This window comes from Motacilla alba, chromosome Z, assembly GCF_015832195.1.
Source record: "Motacilla alba alba isolate MOTALB_02 chromosome Z, Motacilla_alba_V1.0_pri, whole genome shotgun sequence".
In the NCBI taxonomy this organism is placed as follows: Eukaryota; Metazoa; Chordata; class Aves; order Passeriformes; family Motacillidae; genus Motacilla; species Motacilla alba.
In genome coordinates, this window is record NC_052046.1 from 8,303,377 (window position 1) to 8,325,409 (window position 22,033).

The 22,033-nt window shown below is 58.6% G+C and overlaps 1 protein-coding gene across 1 annotated transcript; it reads right to left on the reverse strand.

Moving 5' to 3' along the window:
* Positions 1-1,395: 1,395 nt before the first annotated feature.
* ARID3C (AT-rich interaction domain 3C) lies at positions 1,396-21,540 on the reverse strand. The gene is made up of 8 exons (XM_038125815.1): positions 21,315-21,540; positions 20,344-20,673; positions 8,775-8,847; positions 4,923-5,106; positions 4,470-4,714; positions 3,910-4,179; positions 3,640-3,729; positions 1,396-2,816 (listed from the first exon to the last, which is right to left on the reverse strand). Exons 1-8 carry the CDS (start codon positions 21,351-21,353, stop codon positions 2,674-2,676), a joined length of 1,374 nt encoding a protein of 457 aa, XP_037981743.1. The 5' UTR covers positions 21,354-21,540; the 3' UTR covers positions 1,396-2,673.
* Positions 21,541-22,033: the final 493 nt, after the last annotated feature.

The window sequence follows — 22,033 nt, forward strand, 5'->3', positions numbered from 1 at the left end:
AGCCCAGCACATGGAGTCTGTTCCCCAATCCTTGGGAATGAGAGCAGGCCTTTGAACACATCCCCACACCGGGAGCCTGTAGGGGCACACTGATTCAACCACTTTCCCCCGGCCCCGTGCTGCAGCTGGATTCAACGTTCCATCGGCTGGGCTGGATTGTCCCCTCATCCTCCACCTTCTCTCTCCTGCTCAATTACAGTCTCTGCAGGACATGGGGAAGCAGGCATCAATCACGGCTGGTTACTCAGGTGACAGCAGCTGTGTCCCCAAGCTCCCCAGGAAGCACCGAAACACACATCACCCTCTGAGCCTGGTAATGAGTGGGGACACGGGCCCACATGTGCCCTGCCGGCTCCCTGGGGCTGCGGTGCTCGATGAGCTGTGGCCAGCACTTCACAGCAGTGCAAAGGGACACGAGACCCCAATTAAGGCTGCATCAATCCCATTCCATTCCAGCTCTGCTTGGTACACTCACAAACAAACCCCCCCCCCCCCACATGCACACACACACTCCTTGTTCATGAACCTGCCTCCATCCCCGGTGGCCAGAACACAGGGGCGCACCCGCCACACCACTGGTCCTCTGCAGGGGTTTTGTGTCACCCCCGTGCCCCCAACATGTTTCCAGCGTGACACCCCCAGCCTCTGCAACACCCCCGTGTCCCGAGGCTGGGTCTGGGGCGGGCAGCGTTGCTGCAGCACCCTGGACAGCGACACCGCTCCCCGGGTGGGCTCAGGGGTCCGGGCTGGGGGTGTCCCCTTGCCCTGGGAATGTCGGCAGGATGCTCTGGGTTGTGGCTGTTCCCGAGGGGCTGGGGCTGTTCCCGGGGAACTGGGGGTTGTCCTCGAAGGACTGAGTTGGGGCTGTACCTGAGGAACAGCAGCTGTCCCCGGGAAGCTGTGTGTCCCCAGGGGTCCGAGTCTGGCCTCGGGGGGGACTCAAAACAGGAGTTTTTGTCCCCTTGGGTGCCAGGGACCTGTCTTCATGGTTGCCTCTGGCCGGAGTGTCTGTCTCCACCGGAGTCCCCTGTGCCTCTTCAAATGTACAGGTGGCTGCACACGTGTGGAAGCCCATGCGTGAGCCTGAGTGTGACGGTCTCAGTGTACATGCCACTGAGTTTGTAAAAGGGAGCACAAGTGACCATCCACATATATGTGTGCCTCCCAGCTCCACCATGGTCACCTGTGTCCTCTGTGGGCACTGCTCAGGTGCCAGGCTGGTGCGTCTCTGCTGGCATCTCGCCAGATCCAACCTGACAGCCCCATGGAAACCATCTCAGCAGCTCGAGTGTCATGTTTCCTTTCCTGGCACAGGGCAGCCTAGTGGGATCCTCACCCATGGGTAAGCTGCTACTGGGGGCTCATGGGGGCACACCCCACAGCCTGGCTGGCACAGCTGGAGTCGGTGCTCTGTCTGATCAGCCCATGTCTGTGAGCTCTGGCAGGCATAGGGCACCTCTTTGCAACTCAGAGTTCCCAGAAGCTGAGCTGGAGGAAGCATGAGGTGGGCTGTCAAACCTCAGGCACCACAGGTGTTACCCCAGGCTGTCAGGGCGTCCTGCTCCTCCAAACTGGCTCCTGCAGCTCGGTGGGTGGCACCATGCCCTGCACACAACCCTCAGCACCAGTTTGGTTCAGGAGTTTGTTTCCTTTAATAGATACACGGAGTCACGGCTGCGGTGGGAGTGCAGGGAGCAGGCCGGCGCCGCCGAGCCCCCCCGCGCTGAGGTAGAGGTGAGCGCTGCTCCACGCTCACCTGCTTTGGCACCCTGGGGTACACGCGGGTGGAGGAGGCGCCCGCCCAGCCCCAACGAGGTAGTTCGGAGTGCCCTCTTCTCCCTGTCACCCATCTGGGGACCCTGGCACCCAGGCAGTCTTTGGTGATGGGGGGGCTCTGCTGGGCAACGCTGCCGTCCCCCCGCCAACAAACCCCACCCCGACATAAACCCCCAACCCCAGCCACACCCCAATAAGCTTCACCCCCACCATTCCCACCAATATCCCCATTATTTGCCCCCCCCAGGGTGATCCCCCTGAGCTGAGGACCTGGGGGGCTGAGATGCCACTACCCTGGGGGTGTCTCAGGGCAGGGACAGCAAGCCCAGGCAGCGCAGGAGGACTGGGTACAGGCATCTGCAGTGGGAAGGGGGTGCAGGATATATATCGGGGCTGCAGTGTACAGGGGCTACAATTTACAGGGGCTGCAGCATATCGCGCCTGCAGTGTTTGCACGGAGGGTGTGTATGGAGAGCCAGTGTGGGCACCAAGGGTGTGTGCAGGGGATACAGTGTATGCATTGAGGCGTGTACAGGGGCAGCAGTGCGTGCATCGAGGTGGGTTAGGGGCTGCAGGATGTAGGGGATGCAGCATGCAGGTCCTGGGGGTCCCCCAGGCATCAGGGCAGCAGGAGATGTATGGGAGGGTCACCTGGGGGTGGTGCCTTGGGAAGGAATGTGTGTGTGTGTGTGTGTGTGTGTCAGAGGGCACGTGTGGGGATAAGGGACAAAAGGGCCCGTGCAGGTGTTCACAGCCTTGCATGGACACAGCTCGGTATTGCAGCAAGAGACACCTTTGGGTCCCCCACCCCACCCTGGTGGCCCAGCTGGGTCCCATAGCTCAGCCCCCCAGACTCTGGGCACCCCCAGCTGCTTTCAGGATGGGGGCACATCTGCCCTATGGTGAGGTGCTAGTGGGAGTGTGGCTTTGAGAGGAGGCTGGGAGCAGGGGATTTGGGGCAGGCATGGGGTTTGGACGGGTCTGGGCGCTCCCTCCACCAGGTGCCAGGGTGGCTGAGGGCCGGCGGGCAAACAGGACACCTGGGGGACAAGAACAAACAGGTTAGGGCAAGCCCTGGGTTGGAGGAATGACTCATCTGCCTCCCAGCACCCAGGCTGGGGAGTGTGGGATGAAGACTCATGGGGGCTTCAGCCCCCTGTCATCACTTGTGGTGTGTCCCCCAACCCACCCATCCTTGCCCAGTGGGGCAGCCTGTGGGGTGGCACAGCGCCCATTTGGCTGGCAGCCCCACATGAGAGTTAGCCCTGACCTTTCCCGCCCATTAAATATTTAAGTTCTGAAGGCAAAGCCATTGATTTTAATTGTGGGGTGTCTCAGCAGGACAGGCATGGATCTGGGGGCATGGGATGGGGATCTGGGGGGCATGGGCTGCTTTACCCAGGTTGGTGCACAATGGCACCCCAAAGGATCCTCTGCTCCACCAAAGCACCCCAACATCTTTCCCTACACCATGCTCTGCAATCAGCCAAGCCCCACACCCCGTGAGAGACCCTCTGAGCACACAAGCATTGGGCTGACCACAAATCCAAGCCCTGCCTTTGGCATGCTGGGGTGTGGAATGACCTTAGGTGCAGGGTCACATCTCAGCCAGAGTCTGTCCATCTGTCCATCTATTCACCCCCCACTTTAGCCCTTCATCGCTAGCACCTGCTTTGGGCCAATTTCCATCCTTGTCAACCCCCTCCTCCTCCTGCCCCCTCTCCCCAAGCCCTGCCACTTCATTACGATGGATTTTATAGTAAAGACATCAGATTGAAGGAAGGACTTGCTGGCCAGGCAGTGGCTATAAGTTATTGGATTTCCCGGCCGCAATTACACGGGCCAAGCGGCCCTTCTATTTACCTGTGTAGACAACTCCATTTATTTCTATTGACATGTTGATACTGCTAATGCTGTTGGTGGACAGGTTCAATGCAGTCTCCTGTCTGTCATCTGGGGAAAGGAAATACCAATATGAGTGTTAAGCGAAACAGAAACAAGAACCTGTCCGAGACAGATAAGCCGGGATGCAGTCCCTCTGGGCATCCATACTCCTCTCCAGTGGCTGCTGCTGCTCCCACCTCGGGTGCCAGAGAAAGGGATGACCAAGGCTGAGGTGTTGCATGTCTTTACCTCGGTTGGAGATCTTGATGTTCATGGGGAACTGGGAGGCCATGGCCAGGAGGTTGTGCTGAAGCGCGTGTTGCACCAGCCGCTGCTGCTCTTCTGCTGTCAGGGCCACCTTCTTCTCTGGGGGCTCCCCTGTCTCCAGCTTCTCCCGCAGCTGCTCCAGCACCACTGCCTGTGAGGCAGCTGCTGCTTGGGCTGCTGTGAGATGGTGGCTGGCCAGTCCCACTGGGATAGCGATGCGCCCCGGCACTGATGCTGCCAGCATTCCGTCCTCTGCAATGACCAAGAGAGCTCAGTGGGTCCCTCATCACCACCCCACCTCACCGTCCCCAGTGGTGCCAACTCCACCCCACCAGCAATGGGGCAGGGCAGGCCACCACTTCCAACATCTAGGCATGGTCCTTCTCCAAAGCCAGGGAAAATACACTCGTTTCACTCCCTGAAAGGGACTAAAAGAAAAACATTGCTCCTATTTTCCCCAAGCAAAAAGGAGAAGAGCAGACAGGGAAACATCCCTGCTGTGGAGCAGTGTCCATCTCTGGGAAGATGGGATCCTCACCCACCTTTCTTAACACTGTGCACTTGGCTGAGCTGGCCACAGCTGTGAGTGGAGATGCTAAGAGCTGGCAGAGACATTTTGGGGGTGCCCAGCAGGGTTGGGGTGCTGGCTGGTGAATAGTTGAAGAGTGCTGTGCCAAAAGTTTGCCTCCGCCCCTCCCGACGGTTGCTGTCGATGGCAGCTTGGAGCTCTCCGGGAGAGCTGAGCGCCCGCTTCTCACATTCGTAGGGATACAGGTACTTCATGTATCTGCACGGGAAGAGAGCCAGGGGGAGATCCACAGTCGTGCACCTCCCAGCCAGTCCCATGCTGAGCAAAGAGCCCTTGGGAAGGAGCAGAGCCCTCCAACCACTTTTGTGGCACTCCATGACAGACCCCATCCAGGGCTCTGGGACATCTGAGCCAGTGGGAGTCCCAGGAGAGGTGATCCCCGCCTGCCATGCTGCCAGGCACTCACTGTGTGCGGAGGGTGAAGGCAGCGCTGGTGATGGAGGTAGGTAGGTTGAGGCCCTTGGTGATCTCCCGCCAGATCTTCTTGTTGATGACTTCGACCAGGCCACCCTTGTCTGTCACCAGCTGGTACAGTGTGTACAGGTCCAGCACTTGCTTGGCCATGATGGGGATGCGGTTCACTGGTGTTCCTTCCAGAGGCACACAGGAGACAGAAGAGGGTGTAGAGGGCTGCCCACAGGGGCCCTTTGTACCTGGGATCACAGCCCCCACCCTCCCCCCACTCCCACTGTGGTACCCACAATGGGAGCCGCATCTGTCCATGCCCAGGTGAGCACCCATGGGCACCTGGGGTGCAGGTAGGACTCCAGGGTGCCAGGGAGAGTGGCACTGTGCCAAAAAGCAGGGGAGACCCCAGCATGCTGGCAGAGGGTCACCTTTGATGGAGCTGTCAGTGGGGCTGGGTATACTCTCTGGGATATGGAGCCTCAGTGCGATGGACAAAGTACTCCCTCCAGACACCCTTAGATAAAGCCCTACAATTCTCAGAGCTATCTGTACAGCACCAATCTATGAAATCTCTCAGAGCATCCTAGAATGATTCACTCTGGAAAGCTCTTTCAGAGCCCCATAAAGAGAGACTCCATTTATACTTTAAAAAGTGACCCATCCTATAATCTTTCCGAAGAGGGCTGACCCCCACAACCCTTCTGGGAGGACTCACCCTACCATCTCTCAATGGAGAGGTTTTCTCTTCCAGCTCCAGACTCTTTTAAAGAGTTCCTGAAAAACCTCTTAACCCTACATATAGCCCCAGAAGTTTCCTCTGCTTAAAGGACTTTAGTGCCCTGCTTCAAGAAACCTGACCCCAAATCCTCTTCAACTGCTCTCAGCAGAGACCCTGATCCCTGGTGCCACACCATCACCCTTCTCTACGAGGCTATGGGGCAAGGGAACATGGGTTCACCAGGGTTCTGTGAGCCCAGTATAGATCAGCATGGTCTCCACAGCCACCAAGTCTGGCTAAAAACCCCTCCCCACTTTCTCAGCACCCTCAAATAACCTCACAGCCTTGCTGTGCTCCATGCCTCCTTGTGAAAATGGTCTGGGCATTTGCTGGAAGCTGGGCAGAGGAGGGACAAGCAGCACATCCCATCCTACCCTGTCCCGTCCTGTACCATTCCACCCCATATTTATTCCTTCTGCGAGGTGGCGGGGCACAGGCAGTATTGAAAAGCCATCCATTTGGCCGAGGGAGGCTGTCACGACTGCGCTTCGCCCCTCAAACGAAGCCGTCATTCACCGCCATCCTCCAGCATCCCTAATTTATGGCCCTGATATTGGCTTGGCTTCTTCACATAAGCCTGAAAAATGAGCTCTTTTTATTCTTTTACTGAGTTCATTTAACTTTTTTTTTTATGTGTGTCTGTGTTGTTCACCAGGTCGGGAAGGGGGAGAAGAGTTTATCCTCCTGGGAGAAAGGCAGAGATATTGACTTGACACATGCTGTCAGCAGCTCACCAGCTCTCCTCGGGGCTGCTGGCACAAGACCCATCACCTCTGGGGGGCCAGTTTGAGGGCTCTTCCTCACCCCCAAACAATGAGTTTTCAGGTCTCAGCCCCCAGCCAATGGCCCATGGATTTCTCTTCTCCCACCTCCGGCCTTGGTGGCTTAAGAAATTGCCTCACCGTTAATCTTGGGCTGCGTGGGGTACATGGCCGATGCCTGTCCCACTGACAAAGGCACCTGTCTGCACCCCCACAGAGTGATGGCCCCGGCCCCAGCCCCGGCTCCAGCCCCGGCCCCAGCCAGGCCGAAGGGCACAAAAGCCCAGGGAGGTGATGCAGCCATTGTGGTGCTGCAATTAGCGCCTTGATTGATTAACAGCCCTGTGTTATCAGCAGGGCACTCAGCTTGGTGGTGAAATAGGGTGGGGGGAGGGGGGGGGCGCCTGCAGACCCCACTAAGCAAATGCAGAAATAGCCCCCTTCTGTCCCTGATTACTGCCTTTGAGGTGCCACAGAAGTTGGGTCATGGCCATGAGCTGCCCCACTGCCTTTACCCCGTGTCTGTCTGATGGTGGAATCACCTCCATGAGCCAGCAGGGCCAGCTGTGCCCTTGTGCCATGGGGTGGTCTCAGAAGGTCTGCCCCCCAACCCATTTTTCAGCCCTACAAATTCTCAACTCTGCTGACAAATGTCAGTGCTGATACTGTCCTGACAGACAGCAGGCGGGATGCAGTCCCTTTCATCAGGGCTCACTCCGTGGACATCAGTCCTTCCTGGAGACCTTGGGGACACAAGCTGGGTGTCACAGTCCCCTGCCCATGCACCTCTGGGTGCCCCAGCTGCTCCTGCAGTGGGTTCTCAGGTGCTGCTTCTTACCCAACTTTTGATGAACCCTGGGATGCTGTCCTTGCCCCTCAGCCCTTCTGCCCCCTTTCTCTTTGGTACCCCAGTCCAAAATCCCTGTCTCCTCCACAAGATTCATGCACCTCAATCCCTGCACACCTGCACCTGTGCACCCACACCCTGCCTGCCCTCTCCAGAGGGATGGCACCCACTCGAAGGGGAGGCAGGACAGAAGGGATGGAGGGCACAGGAGTGGGACATCCAGACACAGAGGGATGTAGAGCAGCACTGTCAGGGAAGCATTAGGCTCCCTCCCTCCTCCCCACACCAGCAGGCACTTACTTAATTAGCCCCGGCCCCAATAGCGAGGGAGTTAATTAGCTCTGGAGAGAGAGATAATGAAGCTGCAGAACAGCCCATGAATCTTGTAGCTGATGGATGCTGGAGGGTCGAGCCAGTGCTGATGCTCCCACTCACTCCCCACAGCTCTGCACCAGGGCCAGGGGGCACCCATGGGGCAGTACCCAGGCCATCCATAGCTTACAGCTGGCCCCAGCATCAGCCCTATGGCCGTGCCAGCCTCTCACCACACACCCGTGACTGCAACAAGTTTGTGGTGTCTCAGCCCAACCCAAAAGTCAATCTCCGCAGCCCCACATCCAGGTGGGGACCCTCACCACCCTTCCAATGGGCAGGGCGTGCAGGTGACTGCTCCCCTTTGCCCTGCCTCACCCCATGCACAGCCAGCCCCAAAGCTCCTGCACCCCCCTCAGCCTTTCCCCGTTAATTAGCTCGGCATTAACCTCTGCCTGGGGTTTACTGGCTATCGAGCGACTTGTTCATTAATCCACACACCAGCAAAAGGCTCTAATTAATACGGCCGGCCACACGCCCGCGCTCGGCAACTTTTAATTGTCGCAGGCCCAACCGGGGAGGGCGAAGGTTAAAGCATTTATCGAGTCCCCGGGAGCCGGCTCGGCTCCCCATGCCGATAGCAAAGATTTCCGATGAGGATGGGTTGGCTGGCGAGCCCTTAACCCGTGGGTGCCCGGCGCTGCCCGGATTGCCGGCCCCACTCCCGCACACCATAGGCCTCGCTGAGAGGTGCTGATGGTGGGCATCCTCACCAGGTGCTGCTAACAGGGAGCCCTAAAGGGCACTGCCAAGGGCATTCCCACCGGGCATCCCTAAAACCACCTGAAAACTGCTGATGGGCATCATTAACGGGTGTTGCTAATGCTTGTCACCAAGGGGTATGTTAATGGACATCCCCACCAGGTGCTTCCAGCGGGCATCCCTGCTGGGCATCGATAATGGGCATGGGATATCCCCAGGACTTGGGGGTTGGGGGGTTGGGGGGAGGCCCAGGGGGAGCACCACAGGACCTGCCTGAGGGATTTGCAGAGACCTGGAGCAGCTCAGAGCCCGAGAACACACACCATGAGCCCCCCACCAGCAGCCAAGGCAGGGGTGGCAGTGGCACCCACCCCAGCCACCCACCTTTACCTCTCTTCTGCATGAAGCCAAAGAGGTCATCCAGGAATTCCTTGCGTTTCGGGTCCTCATCCAGTTCATAGAGCTGGAGGCAGGAGAGAGAGAGAGGGGTCAGTGCTTCCAGCACATGCAGGTGAGAATGGAGAGGGGAGCAGTGCCTGGGGCCAAACAGAACCTGGCATCACCCCTGGCCCCACCTGCCTGCTGTGCCAGCAACAAGAGGCTCTCTGTGCACCACTAACAGAATCCCTCTGCCTGGGTGCAGGCTCTCTCTGTGCCTTGGGTCTGGCACGGGCTCCCCACAGACCACTGACTATTTTGAATCTTTGCTGCAGAGATGCTGGGTCTGTGCCTCAGTTTGTCCTGCACCCCGCCCTCTTTGATGCAAGAATCACAGCCCAGAGACATCAACAAATCCCAAGCCCCAGACAGGAGCCCGGGATCAGGATGCTCAGCTCTGCAGAGTATTGGTGTTCCCCAAGTCCCAGCATGGGATCAGCATCCTCATCAACCCTCATTCCTCATAGAGACACAGGCCCACCCAAACAGTGGGGGATGATCCCATCCTGGGGAAGGAAAAGTTGGCTCGACCACACCACTGGGTACCATTGAAGGAGCTGCAAGTGCCAAGGCTGCCATGTGCCCAGGATTGCACAGCCACAAACATGTGGCTGTGAAGATACTTATGTGTGCTGGATGGTCTGGACACATGGACACAGCCTGAGCTGAGGGACAGCACTGGGGAGGCGAGTGCAGCCCCTACACCAGGGACACCAAGTGCCGGCTCCCTGCGAAAGTCCAGGCTTGCCTGATTCCAGCACAGCGCCTGAGTGACCATGACAAATTGGAGCCTGCCAGATCGATGGCCCAGCAGTAAAAGTCAGAGCACATGAAGGAAAAATTAGCACCAATCGAAGACACTATAGACACCAATTCCTCCCAGCAAGCCCGGCAAGAATTTAAAGCCATTGAAAAGAAACAAAACTCAGCAGTCCAGAATGGATTTCCAAAACGTATACAAAGAAATGCAAGCTGGAAAACAAAGTCAGGCACAAAATAGAGTCGTTTAAAAAACAATTGTGCTGGGAAAGGCCGTTAAAAAACAATAGAAAGGGAGCACACCCCCGCTCCACACAGAACATCATTCACCAGATAGATAAAGGGAGCTGTGCTTAAGGGTCGTCAGGCTGCAGGCGCAGGGGGATGTGGAGATGGGGGTGGATGCCGTGGGGACACATGAATGCAGAGATACAGGAATGGAGGGATGTGGGTCTGCAGGGACTCCAGGGACACGGGGATGGGGTGATGTAGCGATGCAATGGGGACACATGCATACAGGGACATGGGAATATAGGGATGTGGGGTGTAGAGACTTTAGGGGACATTGGAGAGGTGGGGATGTGGGGATGGGGGAATGAGGGGACCTAGAGGGATGTGAGGATGCTTCTACAGACCCCACGGTTCCCAGCACTGAACAGACACACCTAACACAGTCCCTTGACTAACTCAGGTGCCAGCTGTCAGTCCCTTGTCAGAGACAGATCGGTGCTAACTGCCTGTCCCTAACTTTGTCTAGGGGTACAACTGCCAGACTCTCACCCCACCCACAGTGCCGACTGCCTGGCTCCATGGAGCTCCTTCTGCACTGCTGCCCCGCTCTGTGGATCCCACTTACTTATCCCCTCCTTGCAGCTGGGTGCTCTTGGAGTGCCCTGACCCCTGGGTGCCAGCATTGTGTCCCTCTCCATCGCAGTGTTCCCTGTCTCACTCTGTGCCCCCTCCCCATTGCCTACTCTTTTCCAGGAGGTCCCTGAATCATTGATTAGAGTAACTAGGTCAGGCTCTGAGCAGAACTCCAGGAGGCTGCTTTGATTTCTGCCCCAGGAAGGCTGTGTCAGCCAGGCTTTGCCTGCATTTTCCTGCCTATCCCTGCCTCTGGAAGGCCTCCACACCAAGTGCTTTGACACCCCCTGACATCTGGCCTATCAAGGCACGGGCAAACCCCCAGAATTCACAACTACCACTGCAAGGTGAAGCCATGGCCTTCTCGAGGGTCACCTAGTGGATGGGCTTCAGCGCCCACACACCTCTGCCCTGGGTGCCACTCGTGTTTCTCCTCCCATGGACGCAGGCAGGATCCCAACTAGAGCAGGCTGCTACTGACTCCAGCCCCCAAAACAGGTGTGACCTCCAAGGGCCAGGTTCTACTTTTCCACTGTTTATTAACCTCTAACCTTTTATCTGTGGGGCACTGAGATGCAAAAACACATTACATCAAACGGGGAGCAAAGGTCAGCTTTTAAGTGGAGATGAGAGCAGAGCTGAGTAACCGGGGACAAGCCGGCATGCTCCTGAGTACGCCTGGGATGCACGGGGTGTTCCATGAGATTTGGGGATGCCCGGACTGGAGATCTCCTGGGTCATACACAGTCGCTGTGCAGGGACATATGCCTCACCTGGGTGTGCAAAACCCCACATGGGCTGCCACAATCCCACGTGGGGGTGCACAAGCCCACGTGAGCATAGAAAACCCTACACAGGTGTGCACAATACACCTCAGCTTGCACAACCCCACAAGTATGCACAGCCTTGTGTGGGTCCACACAACCCCACAGGAGCGTGCACAGCCCTCGTGGGCACTGCACAGCTCCACATAAGCACGGGCAGAACCCTGTACAGGGACACAGATGCCCCTAGTGCCACACAGAAGGTGGAATGGGCATGTACAATCCTGCACAACCTTGCATGGTGTGCACGTGGAACATCACAGGAGCGTGAAAAAGCCTGTGATGCACATGCACACACAACCTACAGGCGCACAAATCCCCACACAGGCACACACAGCCATGTCTGGAAGAGCATAGCCTCCCACGGGCATCTACAGCAGTCTGGTGTGTGCCCAGACTTCCATGGGCACGCACCAGACTGCAGGAGCATCCACAACCCCATCCATACATCATGGGCAGGCACTCCAACTGCGCACACACAACCCCGGTTGGAACATGCACATTGCTGCATGTGCACCCACAACCCAAGACTGGAACACACAACACCAGACAGGCATTCACAACCCCATATATACATGCACAATTTTGGACTGGCACTCACAAACCTGGAGGGCATGTACAACTCCCAAAACAGAACACACGACTCTAGACAGGCATGCACAACCCTGACAGGCAGACACAAACCCCAGCTGGGCATGCACAGCCCCAAATGGGCAAACAGAGCCCCATACATGCGTGCACAACCCCAAACAGACATGCACAACCCCACCTATGCACACACAAGCCCTGTACGTGCATCCACAACCCCAGATGATCACATGGAGCCCCGGACAGGAACGCAGAACTCCAGAAGGGGATGTACAGTCCCACACATGTCTGCACAACCCCAGACAGGCACTCCACATGGATGGGCACTCCTGACCCTGCAGGGCACATGCTGCCCCAGAGCATCCCCCCACCATGTGCCTTGGAGCAGTGGTCTGAGCCTTGCCCAGGGGCAGTTGTGCAACACAACCAGCAGCTCCTGCTTGTGGTGACCTATGAGCAAGGACCCTTTTAATCGTGTTTGTATTGATATAATTAGTAACTCATTTAACGCCATCGATGTAACTATATTCCTCTATAAACGGAAGTATTAAACTGTCAAGCCCCGGGATCAATATCCCACCGGTGTGCAGTGCAGCCCTGCTCTGCCAGCCTCGGGGACCTGTCCATGCTTGGCCACCCCACTGGCCTTGGGACCCCAGCAGCACCCCACCTCCACCTGGCCCTGCTGGCCTGGGTGCTTGTGCAGGACTAGTTCAGTGTGTCCTCATCCCACACCCCATGCTGGGTGCAGCTCTGGGACCTGCTCCCTCCTGCCATCCCATTGCCATGGTGACATCTATATTCCTTAAGGGATGGGGATAACGGGGCTTGTCAGGCAGGTTAAAGGTCAGTGGGTCGAACAAGGTTTATTAACAGGACGTGAATAGGCCTCGTGCTTCCTCCTCCTCCTCCTCCCCACGACTAAGTAACACTGTTAACACCACTCATTCACCCAGCACATGACTCTCCTGGAGCCAGGAGGGCTTCTAGAGACGAAGCTTGGGTCCCTGTGACCCCTTAGCCTACCCGACACACTAGACAGAGGAAGGATGTGATGAGGTGCTAAGCCACCCATCAGGCACTTCAGCTTGCCCCGGTGAGGCCCCACACAGTCCCTCCTGGGCCCAGCTGCCAAGAGAAATGATCTCAGTGGGACCCCCACAGTCCCTGCTCAGCTGCCACCTCCTGCTGGCAGAGAGGGCTCAGATCAGCAGCCAGGATTTAATCCACTTAATATGAGCTGTATCGATCCTAGACCCTGCTCAGCTCCCCCCCACCATGCAAACCCCCCAACCCTGAGCTGCTTAATATCCACCACATTGATTAGCCACACTGCTAATTTTTCCATCTGGCCACTGTTCACGCAGCACGCCCAGGTAATGCTCACTGCCCTGCACCCCCCAGCCACACACCACGGGTGGCTGACTGATGATGCACTGTTTTGGAGTCACTGCACCTCTCTGGAGCTCGACTGCTGCCTCTGAGATCCTTCCTGAGGAAGATGGTTGGTGCACAACCAAGCATCCAGACACTGCTGTGTCCTCCCCTGTGCCCTGCTGGCATGCCTCAGTTTACCTTGCAGATAATCACAGGATCTGGCCATTCCCTTTTGAGGCACAGCCTTGAGCACACTGGGGTTCAGGGATCCCAACAGCATCCACAGTTAGAGTCTTCCCTGCCATGGGGCGCGCACAACAAACTAAGAGTTTGCAGGTCCCTCCCCCCATCCCCACTGCCAGAGCTGGGGGGCAGTTCACTCCCCGCCAGGCACAAACCACCCCCTGACCTTGCAAGCCACCACTTGTCTCTTCCACCAGTTGTTAATAAGTTAATGGTTACGGGACGGCTTTGCCGGGACGGCCGGCTGCTTTCGAAGGCAGTGCTGGCTCATGGGGGCACACTGCTCCCCTTACCCCACAGCCCTGAGGGGTGCGGGGTGCTTGCTCATCCCAACACCACCAACCTCAGCAGTCACCCCACTAGCATGGCCGTACACCTCTGTCTGGGGACCACTCCCAGCGCTGTGTTCCCCCTCAAAGCCTTTCATCATGCTTAATATTTAACGGCGCTTTATAGAGCAGGCAGGTTTAATCAGCGCTGATAATGCGGCAGATCCGGCAGGTCATTAAAACCCCCCTTCCCACCGCAGCCGCTCCCGGGAGGGCTGCCTGCTGCAAACATTAACCCGGCCCCGCGCAAGGCTGGCTGGAAAGCGCCGGCCTTGGGACGGCAGCCCCCCACCCACAGCCTGGCCCTGGCGTGACGTGGGGCGCTCACAGGGTCCCCAGCCTTCCGCTTAACACACTCCGCAGGAGGGGAAACTGAGGCAGGGGGTGCTGGCATGGCTCCCCCACAGGCTGGAGCCAGAGGAAGCACGACGCCCACGGCTGTGTGGTGCCACCATGGGCACCGTCCATAGCCCCTTGTCCCGGCCAGGGGCTGTGGCACGGGAGAGGCGGTCCCGGCTCGCGGCGAACGCGCGTCCCCCACGATCAGCCCCTTGTTACTCGTTCATGGCTGAGCAGGCAGGGAGTCAATGAGCAGATTTGTTCGGGTTAACCTCCCTGACCCATCGGCGCTTGCTACGCCACTGCCTCCCCCTCCATCCTTGCTTTCCTCTCCATGTCTGCCTCCCACTCCATTCTTGTCACCCCCCCCCCCCCCCCCCCCCCGCCCCTGATCCCTCTCTGGGCGACTGAAGTTGTGAGACACCCTTCCCCTTCAATCCCTTACTAGATGACTGGAGCCATGGCACCCTGTGCATGACCAGCACCACCCCAGGTGTCCCCAGGGGACATGCACATGCACCCCCATGGTACCTGTATGGATGAACACGCAGGGCATGCTCTAGCACCAGGTCTGTGCACGCACACACCTGCTGTGGGGCTGTGTAAGTATGGGGTGCACAGCCGGGGGGCTGTGTGCATGCCTGGGATGTGCACGGGCTGTTCAATCCCCCTCCCCACCATGCACCTCTGGCCCCATCCCCTTCCTGCAACTTCTTTGACGGGACATGCAGAAGGAAAGGTTGGAGGCCGCCCCAAACCACACCCTGTGAAAGCAACCCCAGTCCCCGCCTCAGCTACTGGAAGAGCTGTGTGCTTGAGCAGAAAGAGCATCTGGGCCTGGTTCTCCCTCATGCCCTCCCACAGACATGGGATGTAAGCTCTGGAGCATGATGGAGCTCTGTAAGCATGATGGAGAACACAGCCTCACCAACAGAGGCAACTCCAGTGGGTGCCCTGTGCCCCAGGGAACAGGCTTCCAGAGCCCCCACATAGAGTCTGCTCACCCTCTGCAAATTTGTGCACACTGCAGCTTGCTCTGCAGATGCACACACGTGTGCATGCTCTCCTTGTGCATCCTCACCCTGGACAAACAGCCCCAGCAAGCACACTCACACAGCCTCTGTATGTGCTCCCCCTCTGCACAGACCCTGTCCACACTTATGCATCCCTACACACTTTTCACATACACACACAATCCTTGTGCACATCCATCCACCCATCCATCCATCCATCCATCCATCCATCCATCCATCCATCCATCCATCCATCCATCCCCTTGAGACCAGAGTCCACTGCCCGAGATCCAACCTCCCTGCTGCAGACTTGCCCAGCCAGCTGGCAGCACAGGAGATTTACCTCCATTATTAACCCAACGGGTGGATTATTGGAGGCCCAGATTGATGAGGGGGTGCATCCTCCCCAGAGACTCAAATGGCATCTGATTTCAGGGAGGAACTGGGGAGGGAGCTGGAAGCGGCCTCAGTGTGAGCTCCTGATAGTGATCCTCTCCCCTCCACATTGACGGTATTCTCACACCCTCAACTAGTTTTTACACCTCCTCTTTGGAGCCCCACGCACAAACCCTTTGGACCCCTGTCTGGAAGATAGTGTTGTGGCAGCTTCTGAGGCTCTGAGCATCCCACAGGCTCCAGTGGGGCCAGGAGTGCCCTGAGGGTAGGAATGGGAGCAGGTGACTGGCACCTCCACCACTCCTCAGCACTGTGGGCTGGGCAAGAGGGGGCCTTGGAGGGGGTTTAGCCCTCAAATCCTGCCTCAAGCACCCGTGGATCCATGCAATTCCAAGATTGTGACACTGGTATGGACATGCAGATGACTGAACACACTGGGACACCCCTGTACATGCACACGGGTATGTTCAGACTCATGTGGGCACACACAAAAAAACACACACACGGTGCCATACACAGACCCATAGCCATATGGATCCATGCACACCTGTGTGCTCCTAAGGACCCGTAAACACATTCCAGCACTCCCACACACTCTGCATTCTCCTGTGCATCCATACAGACACACAGGGTCTCCCAAGGATCACTACACACAGGGGCACTCAGGTGGGTCCACATTCACACACGTACCCCCATACTTACACGTGCACTTATAGAGATGCACACACTCAGGCTGGTCTGTGGGCACACGCACCCCCAGAACACCTCTGTTTGCCCTTCCAGCCACACCCCAGCAGCCCCCCATCCTGTCCTGTGCCCTCCACTGCTGCTGGGTTGCCAGAGCTGTTGGAGCTCCAGGGATTGGCACACTGACCCTTGCTGCTGATGCCACCTCCCTGCTGCAGGTGGTCCCAGATTAGAGGCACAGCTCTGCTCACAGGTTTGCTGGAGAAAAGCCTCCAGGCAGACATGGATGGAGCAAACACACTGTGTCCATTCCTCCCTCCCTGACTCTGCAGTGTAACCAGAGACCCCCTAATTTAGCCCTGGGAGCTCTTGGTCCTGCCCTTAGGTTGAAGATACACTGACAGTGAGGAGGGGGCTGTGGCATAGAGACCACTACCCTCTCCTCAGAGTACCCCTCTTCAGCCACCTCCATTCCCTCAACATTCCTGACTCTATTTCCTCCATTCCCAGGGACAACACCACAGGACAAAGCAATAGGGACAGAGGTAGGAGGGAACACACCACTCATTTTGGGATGACCCTCTGTGTCACAAGGATGTCTTTGTCTACAGGGGCACACACACCTCCAGGCTCTGAGATGTGAGTGCACACATTCACAGCTGGCAAGACCTCCCTAAATGAATACTAAGGACAGGTGGGTGGGTGCAAGAGGGAACTCCTGGCATCAGGGACAGGCAAGGCAGGAGGAACAGCCACTCCAGGGTTAGGCTGAGGATAATGGCAAACAGCTGCTGGCAAAACCAGCCACCCCCAAATTAACCACTGAGGCTACGAGACACCCTCGAGTTCCTAAAGGGCTGGCTGGGGCTCACCTCCTGCAGCTGCTCCTGGGAAGGGAGGAAGGAGCTTCAGAGAGAGGATCCTGATCCCCCCAGTCACAGATGGGTGTGAACATGCCAGAGGGGCCCTGGCAGGGAGGGCATCCTCCTGCCAGCAAACACTCTGCTAACAGAGAGCTGGATGCAAAGCCCAGATGTTTGAGTCCCTCCCACCCTGAGGAATGGAGAAGAAAGCCCCAGGTTCTGGTGCTGTTCTTCTATCACTTGGAGGAAACCAGTGCCCCCGTCCCTGTCTATATGCATGGTTTCCCTAGGGGGAAAGCTGAATTCATGGAGCTGAGCTTGGCACCAGAAATGCACTCTTACCCGTGCCCTCCAAGTCAAACACAATACAGCACCACAGAATTAAAACTTGGAGGCATCCCAGCCCTCAGGGAAGCTGGGGTTCATGGCTAATGCACAATCACACCCCACTCGGTAACCCCCACCTCAGGGCTGGGTCTGCCTGACAGCCCTGGGTGTGGAGACCTCCCAGACCTTTGCCCAGGTCTCTACCCATGTGTCCTTATCAATGTACATAAACCGGCGCCGGGGGCTGATGCAAGAGGCAGGGGTGAGGGGGTCTCTCAGCCTCGAAACACTACAGCAGCCCTCTCAGTCAGAGCAAAGGTCTCACCAGCCCCCCCTCCCCAAACCAGCACCTCAGGAAGCATATAAAACTACAGCATACATGTGGGATATTTCCCCAAAAAGCTCCTCCGTGAAAAGCAGCATTTGCCTGTTAACCCTGTGGGTTTCACCACAACCACCTCGTCCTCTGCTCCCATTTTTAGCACCACTGTGTGGTGCAGAAACCCTTCCCTGGCTGGTCCTGCACCAGCCTCGCACCCCATTCCCATCAAGGCATCCTCCTCACTGCAGAGAGATGCGGTGGTCTCTCTCTGCCCACTTTCTCCCAAACAGCCTGGATTTGGTGGTCTCTGTTCACTTAGCTGTGCCCCCAGTGCAGGAGGATGAGAGCAGGGACAAGCCCTGAACCCCACCCTGGGTCACAGCATGATGGTTTGGGCAGTTTCAAGCAGGGAGTCCTGGTGGGAAATACAGCTCTGGTGACTACAGGGTCTCTCTCCAGCTCCAGGACCCTCTCAACCACACTGCCACTGCCCCAGAGCTTTCCAGCAGACACATGCTGCCCCTCCACCTCCCCCACAGCATCACAGCCCAACCCCTGGGAAACCTCCAGAAGCTGAAGCACAGCCACCCTCCCCACTTAGTCCCTGCAGAGAGTGGAGAACCAGTTCCCCAGGCTGGGTGAGCCACAGCCCTGCAGCCTGGGGAGGACCCAGCAGGGACATGTCCCTCCCCGGCAGGGGTATGTCCCCTCCTGCATGATCTCAGGGGAGGGACAGGAGTGACAGCCATCCTGCAGACTCAAAGCAAGCTGGCACCGCAGCCTGCTCCAAACTGCAGAAGGACATCCTGTTGTTCCCTGAGCTGGCTGGGACACGCCACAAGGTGGGAAACACAGGCGTGGGTCTCTGGATGAGGGGGCCATCACTTTTCCAATCAGGGTTCAAAAAATCCAAAGAAAGTAAACAAGGAACGAGCCAGCTCTCACCCTGGGAAGCTGTGGCAGGATTTATCCTGCACCCCAACCTCTCCTGTCATCCCTCTCCCACTATTCACAACATTTCTGCCCTGCACAAGGAGCTCGGGCAGCCCCAGACAGGGGCAGGGCGGGAGGCTGAAGGACGAGAAATGCCGGGGATGCTTTCCTAGCCTCCCTGGGAGGGAGGAGCTGCTTCCCACCTCCCGGCTGACCCCGGGAACCGGACAGTCAGCCTTTTTCTGTGCAGCGAGGTGTAATGTAACACTTCCCGGACGGGCTGTTTGGCCTGTGCAGTTCACCCACCCCGGCCCTCCCCGGGCTGCTTCAAGGGAGTGTCAGGCGCTGGCAGCATCCCCGGGCACAGCCGGGGGGCATGTGCTGCCCGTGCCCTGTCTGCACCTCTGCCTGCTGCCCTGTAGGCAGGGGATGAGCCCCGGTCCCCCAAAATAATAACGTGTTGAGCAATTTGAAACAGAAAAGGCAGAAGCACACCCACACAGCAGCCAAAATTTGGGTCCCTGCTGCTGTTCCCTTGCTCTCCTGCCAGAACTGGATGAGACCGAAGTGCCCTCCTCCTCCTGCCCCTGAGCAGTACCATCCTAAAAAGCCACACAACAGCTGTATGGGGACATCTCTGTTTGTTCTATCCCCTCACCACATCTTCCCTGTCACCCACTGTGCCTCTCTCTCTCCCACAAGGAAGCTGAGTGCACGGAGAGCACAAACCTGCCCTGGCGCCGTGCGCTCCATGCCCACACCCTTGCATGCAGAGGCACCCGCTGTGTGCAAACCAGAGCTTGCACAACACAGCTCAGATGAGATCCACGTGCATTAAATACAGGGAGACTTTTCTTCCATCCTTTACATGAGCTCATGAAGCCCTTTCCCCATGTCCTCAGCTGCAGAAGGGTCTCCCCTACACCCACCAGGAATGAGGGGACAGGGTGTATGTGCTACTTCCTCCAACTGTAATACAGCCTGGCCCTTACAGAGACACAAGAACTCGGCTCCATGGCCTGCCAGCTCCTTGGGGTGACCACAAACCCAGAGCCCTTGCCCTTTTTAATCTCTGCAAAACCCCCGTGGACAGGGGTCAGCCTGTTTTACCCATTATGGAAGGCACCAGGATGGAGAACAGATCAGGGTGGGCACAGGGAGATGCCTGGACATTGGACACCGTATCATGATGCAGGGCCTCTGTAGAGGCACAGGGGACACCGAGGATGTGGGGTCACGAAGCAGGGTCGAAATGGGGTTTGGTAGCAGGGAGATGGGGAGCACATAGGAAGATGACGATGTCTATAGGATGGGACAGGGCTTAGGGACAGGGGAAGTGAGGAGCATTCAGGGGGTACCCATTTAGGGGAGGATGAGGTTTGGGGGCAGTGGGTGAGTACTGGTGGGGTTTCATTTAGGGTAGGATTGCAATCATGTCTGGGGTTAATGGGGATATGGGGGATGTCTACTCGGGCTGGGTCTGGGCTGGGGCGTGGTGTTGCCCATTTAGGGTGGGATGCAGACAGGGTTTGGAAGCAGAGCAGGGCATAAGGGTTGTCCATTCAGGGAAAGCTGAACCCTAGTTTGGGGACCACGGGGGGGACACCGGGGATGCCTGCCGGTAGCAGCCGGTGCCGGGGCAGCGATGCCTCCTTACCTGCTTGAACTGCTCCTCGTAGGTCCATTCGTGGGGCGGCGGTGGCGGTGGGTCGCGGGGCTCCCCTTCTTCCTCCTCTTCCTCTTCCTCCTCCTCGTCCTCCTCCTCCTCCCCCGCAGCGGCGAGCGGCGGGCGCGGGCCGGAGGCCGGGCGGCGGCGGGGAGCGGCGGGCGGCGGCCCGGGGCCGGGGCCGGGCTCCACCGGGGGCCGTCGGGGAGCGCCGTCGGGGCCGCGGGCCAGGCGGGCCGCCTGCTGCCGCTGCAGGCTCTCCATCACCGCCGCCAAGCGCAGCCCCCCCGCCGCCCCCGGCCCCCGCGGCGGGGCGGCCGGCTGCGGGCACAGGGCACGGCCTCAGCGCTGCCTCCGGAGCCGGAGGAGGAGGAGGGAAGGGAGGAAGCATCCCCCACCCCACCCGCTCTCCCCGCCGCTCCCGGGGGCCTTGCCCAAAAGTTGCCCGCGGAACCGTCGCGGCGCCGGGCGCGGCTCCCGCCGCCGGAGGGGCTTCCTCCCCGCCGGGACCCCCGGCACCCTGCCCCGCGGGGGACCCGGCCCTCCGGTACCACATCCCCTCTCCTCCGGGGGACGCCGTCCCCGCTCCTACCGGACACGGGTCCGACCCGAGGAGCCTCCTTCCTCCATCCCGCTGGGGACCCACGTCGTGGCGGGACTCCCGCCCCCGTTCCACTGTGAACCGCGTCCCACCGAGGACCCCCTTCCTCCGCGGTCCCAACGGAGACATTCGCCCCGACGGAGAACCCTCACCTGCCGAGCCCCCCACCGCCCGGTCCCCGCCGGGGACCCCGTCCCGATCCCGCCGGAAGGTCTCCCCGGGCGCCCTGTCCTCTCGGGACGCCCCTCCCGCTCTCACCAGGAACCCCGATCCCGCTCCCTGTCCAGCGCGGGTGTCCCTACCCCGCTCCCGCCATGCACCCCCGCGTCGCCGGAGCCCCTCCGGCCGCTCCGTCCCTCACCAGGGCGGGTTTGGCCGCCAGGCTGGGGTTTTCCACCATGCCGCCGGCTCCGAGCGCCGCCCGGGGCTCGCCCCGCCGTCCCGGGGGGCACGGCCGGCTGCTCCGCCCGGTCCCGGCCCCGGGCCGCCGCTCACATGGCGCCGCGCCCGCCGATATTTCTTTTATTCCGAGGCAGATGAGGGTGGGTGGGATTTTTCCCTCTTTTCTTTCTTTCTCTCTTTCTTCCTTTTTTTTTTTTTTTTTTTTTTTTTTTTTTTTTTTTTTTTTTTTTTTGCAACAAGTGGCAGTCAGACAGCAACACCCCTCCCCGCTCCCATTTGCTAGCGCACGTCTAGGGAGTCACCCGGGGAGGGCTGGGCTTACGGCAGCCTCGGGGGATCGCCCCGGACCGGCCCGCCGAGAGCCGGCCCGGGGCTGCCCTGCGCGGGGCCGCCGGAGGGGCCGGGGGCGCAGCGGGCTGGGAGACCCCCGGTCTGTGTCCATGTGTGGGTGCTGGACGAGGAGAGTGCATGGGGGTGTGTGCAGGCTGTGCACACATGGATGTGTGAGGAGAAGGGAGTGTGAAGCAGGGAGGGGTGCGTGAGGGGTCTGTGCACACGTGTGTAAGAGGGTGCTGCACCCATCGCGCACCTCTTAGAGGGTCTGCCTGTGTATGTGTGGATACCTGTGTGTGCTGGGAGAAGGTGAGTGTGTGTGTGTTCATTGCCTGCGTGCGTGCA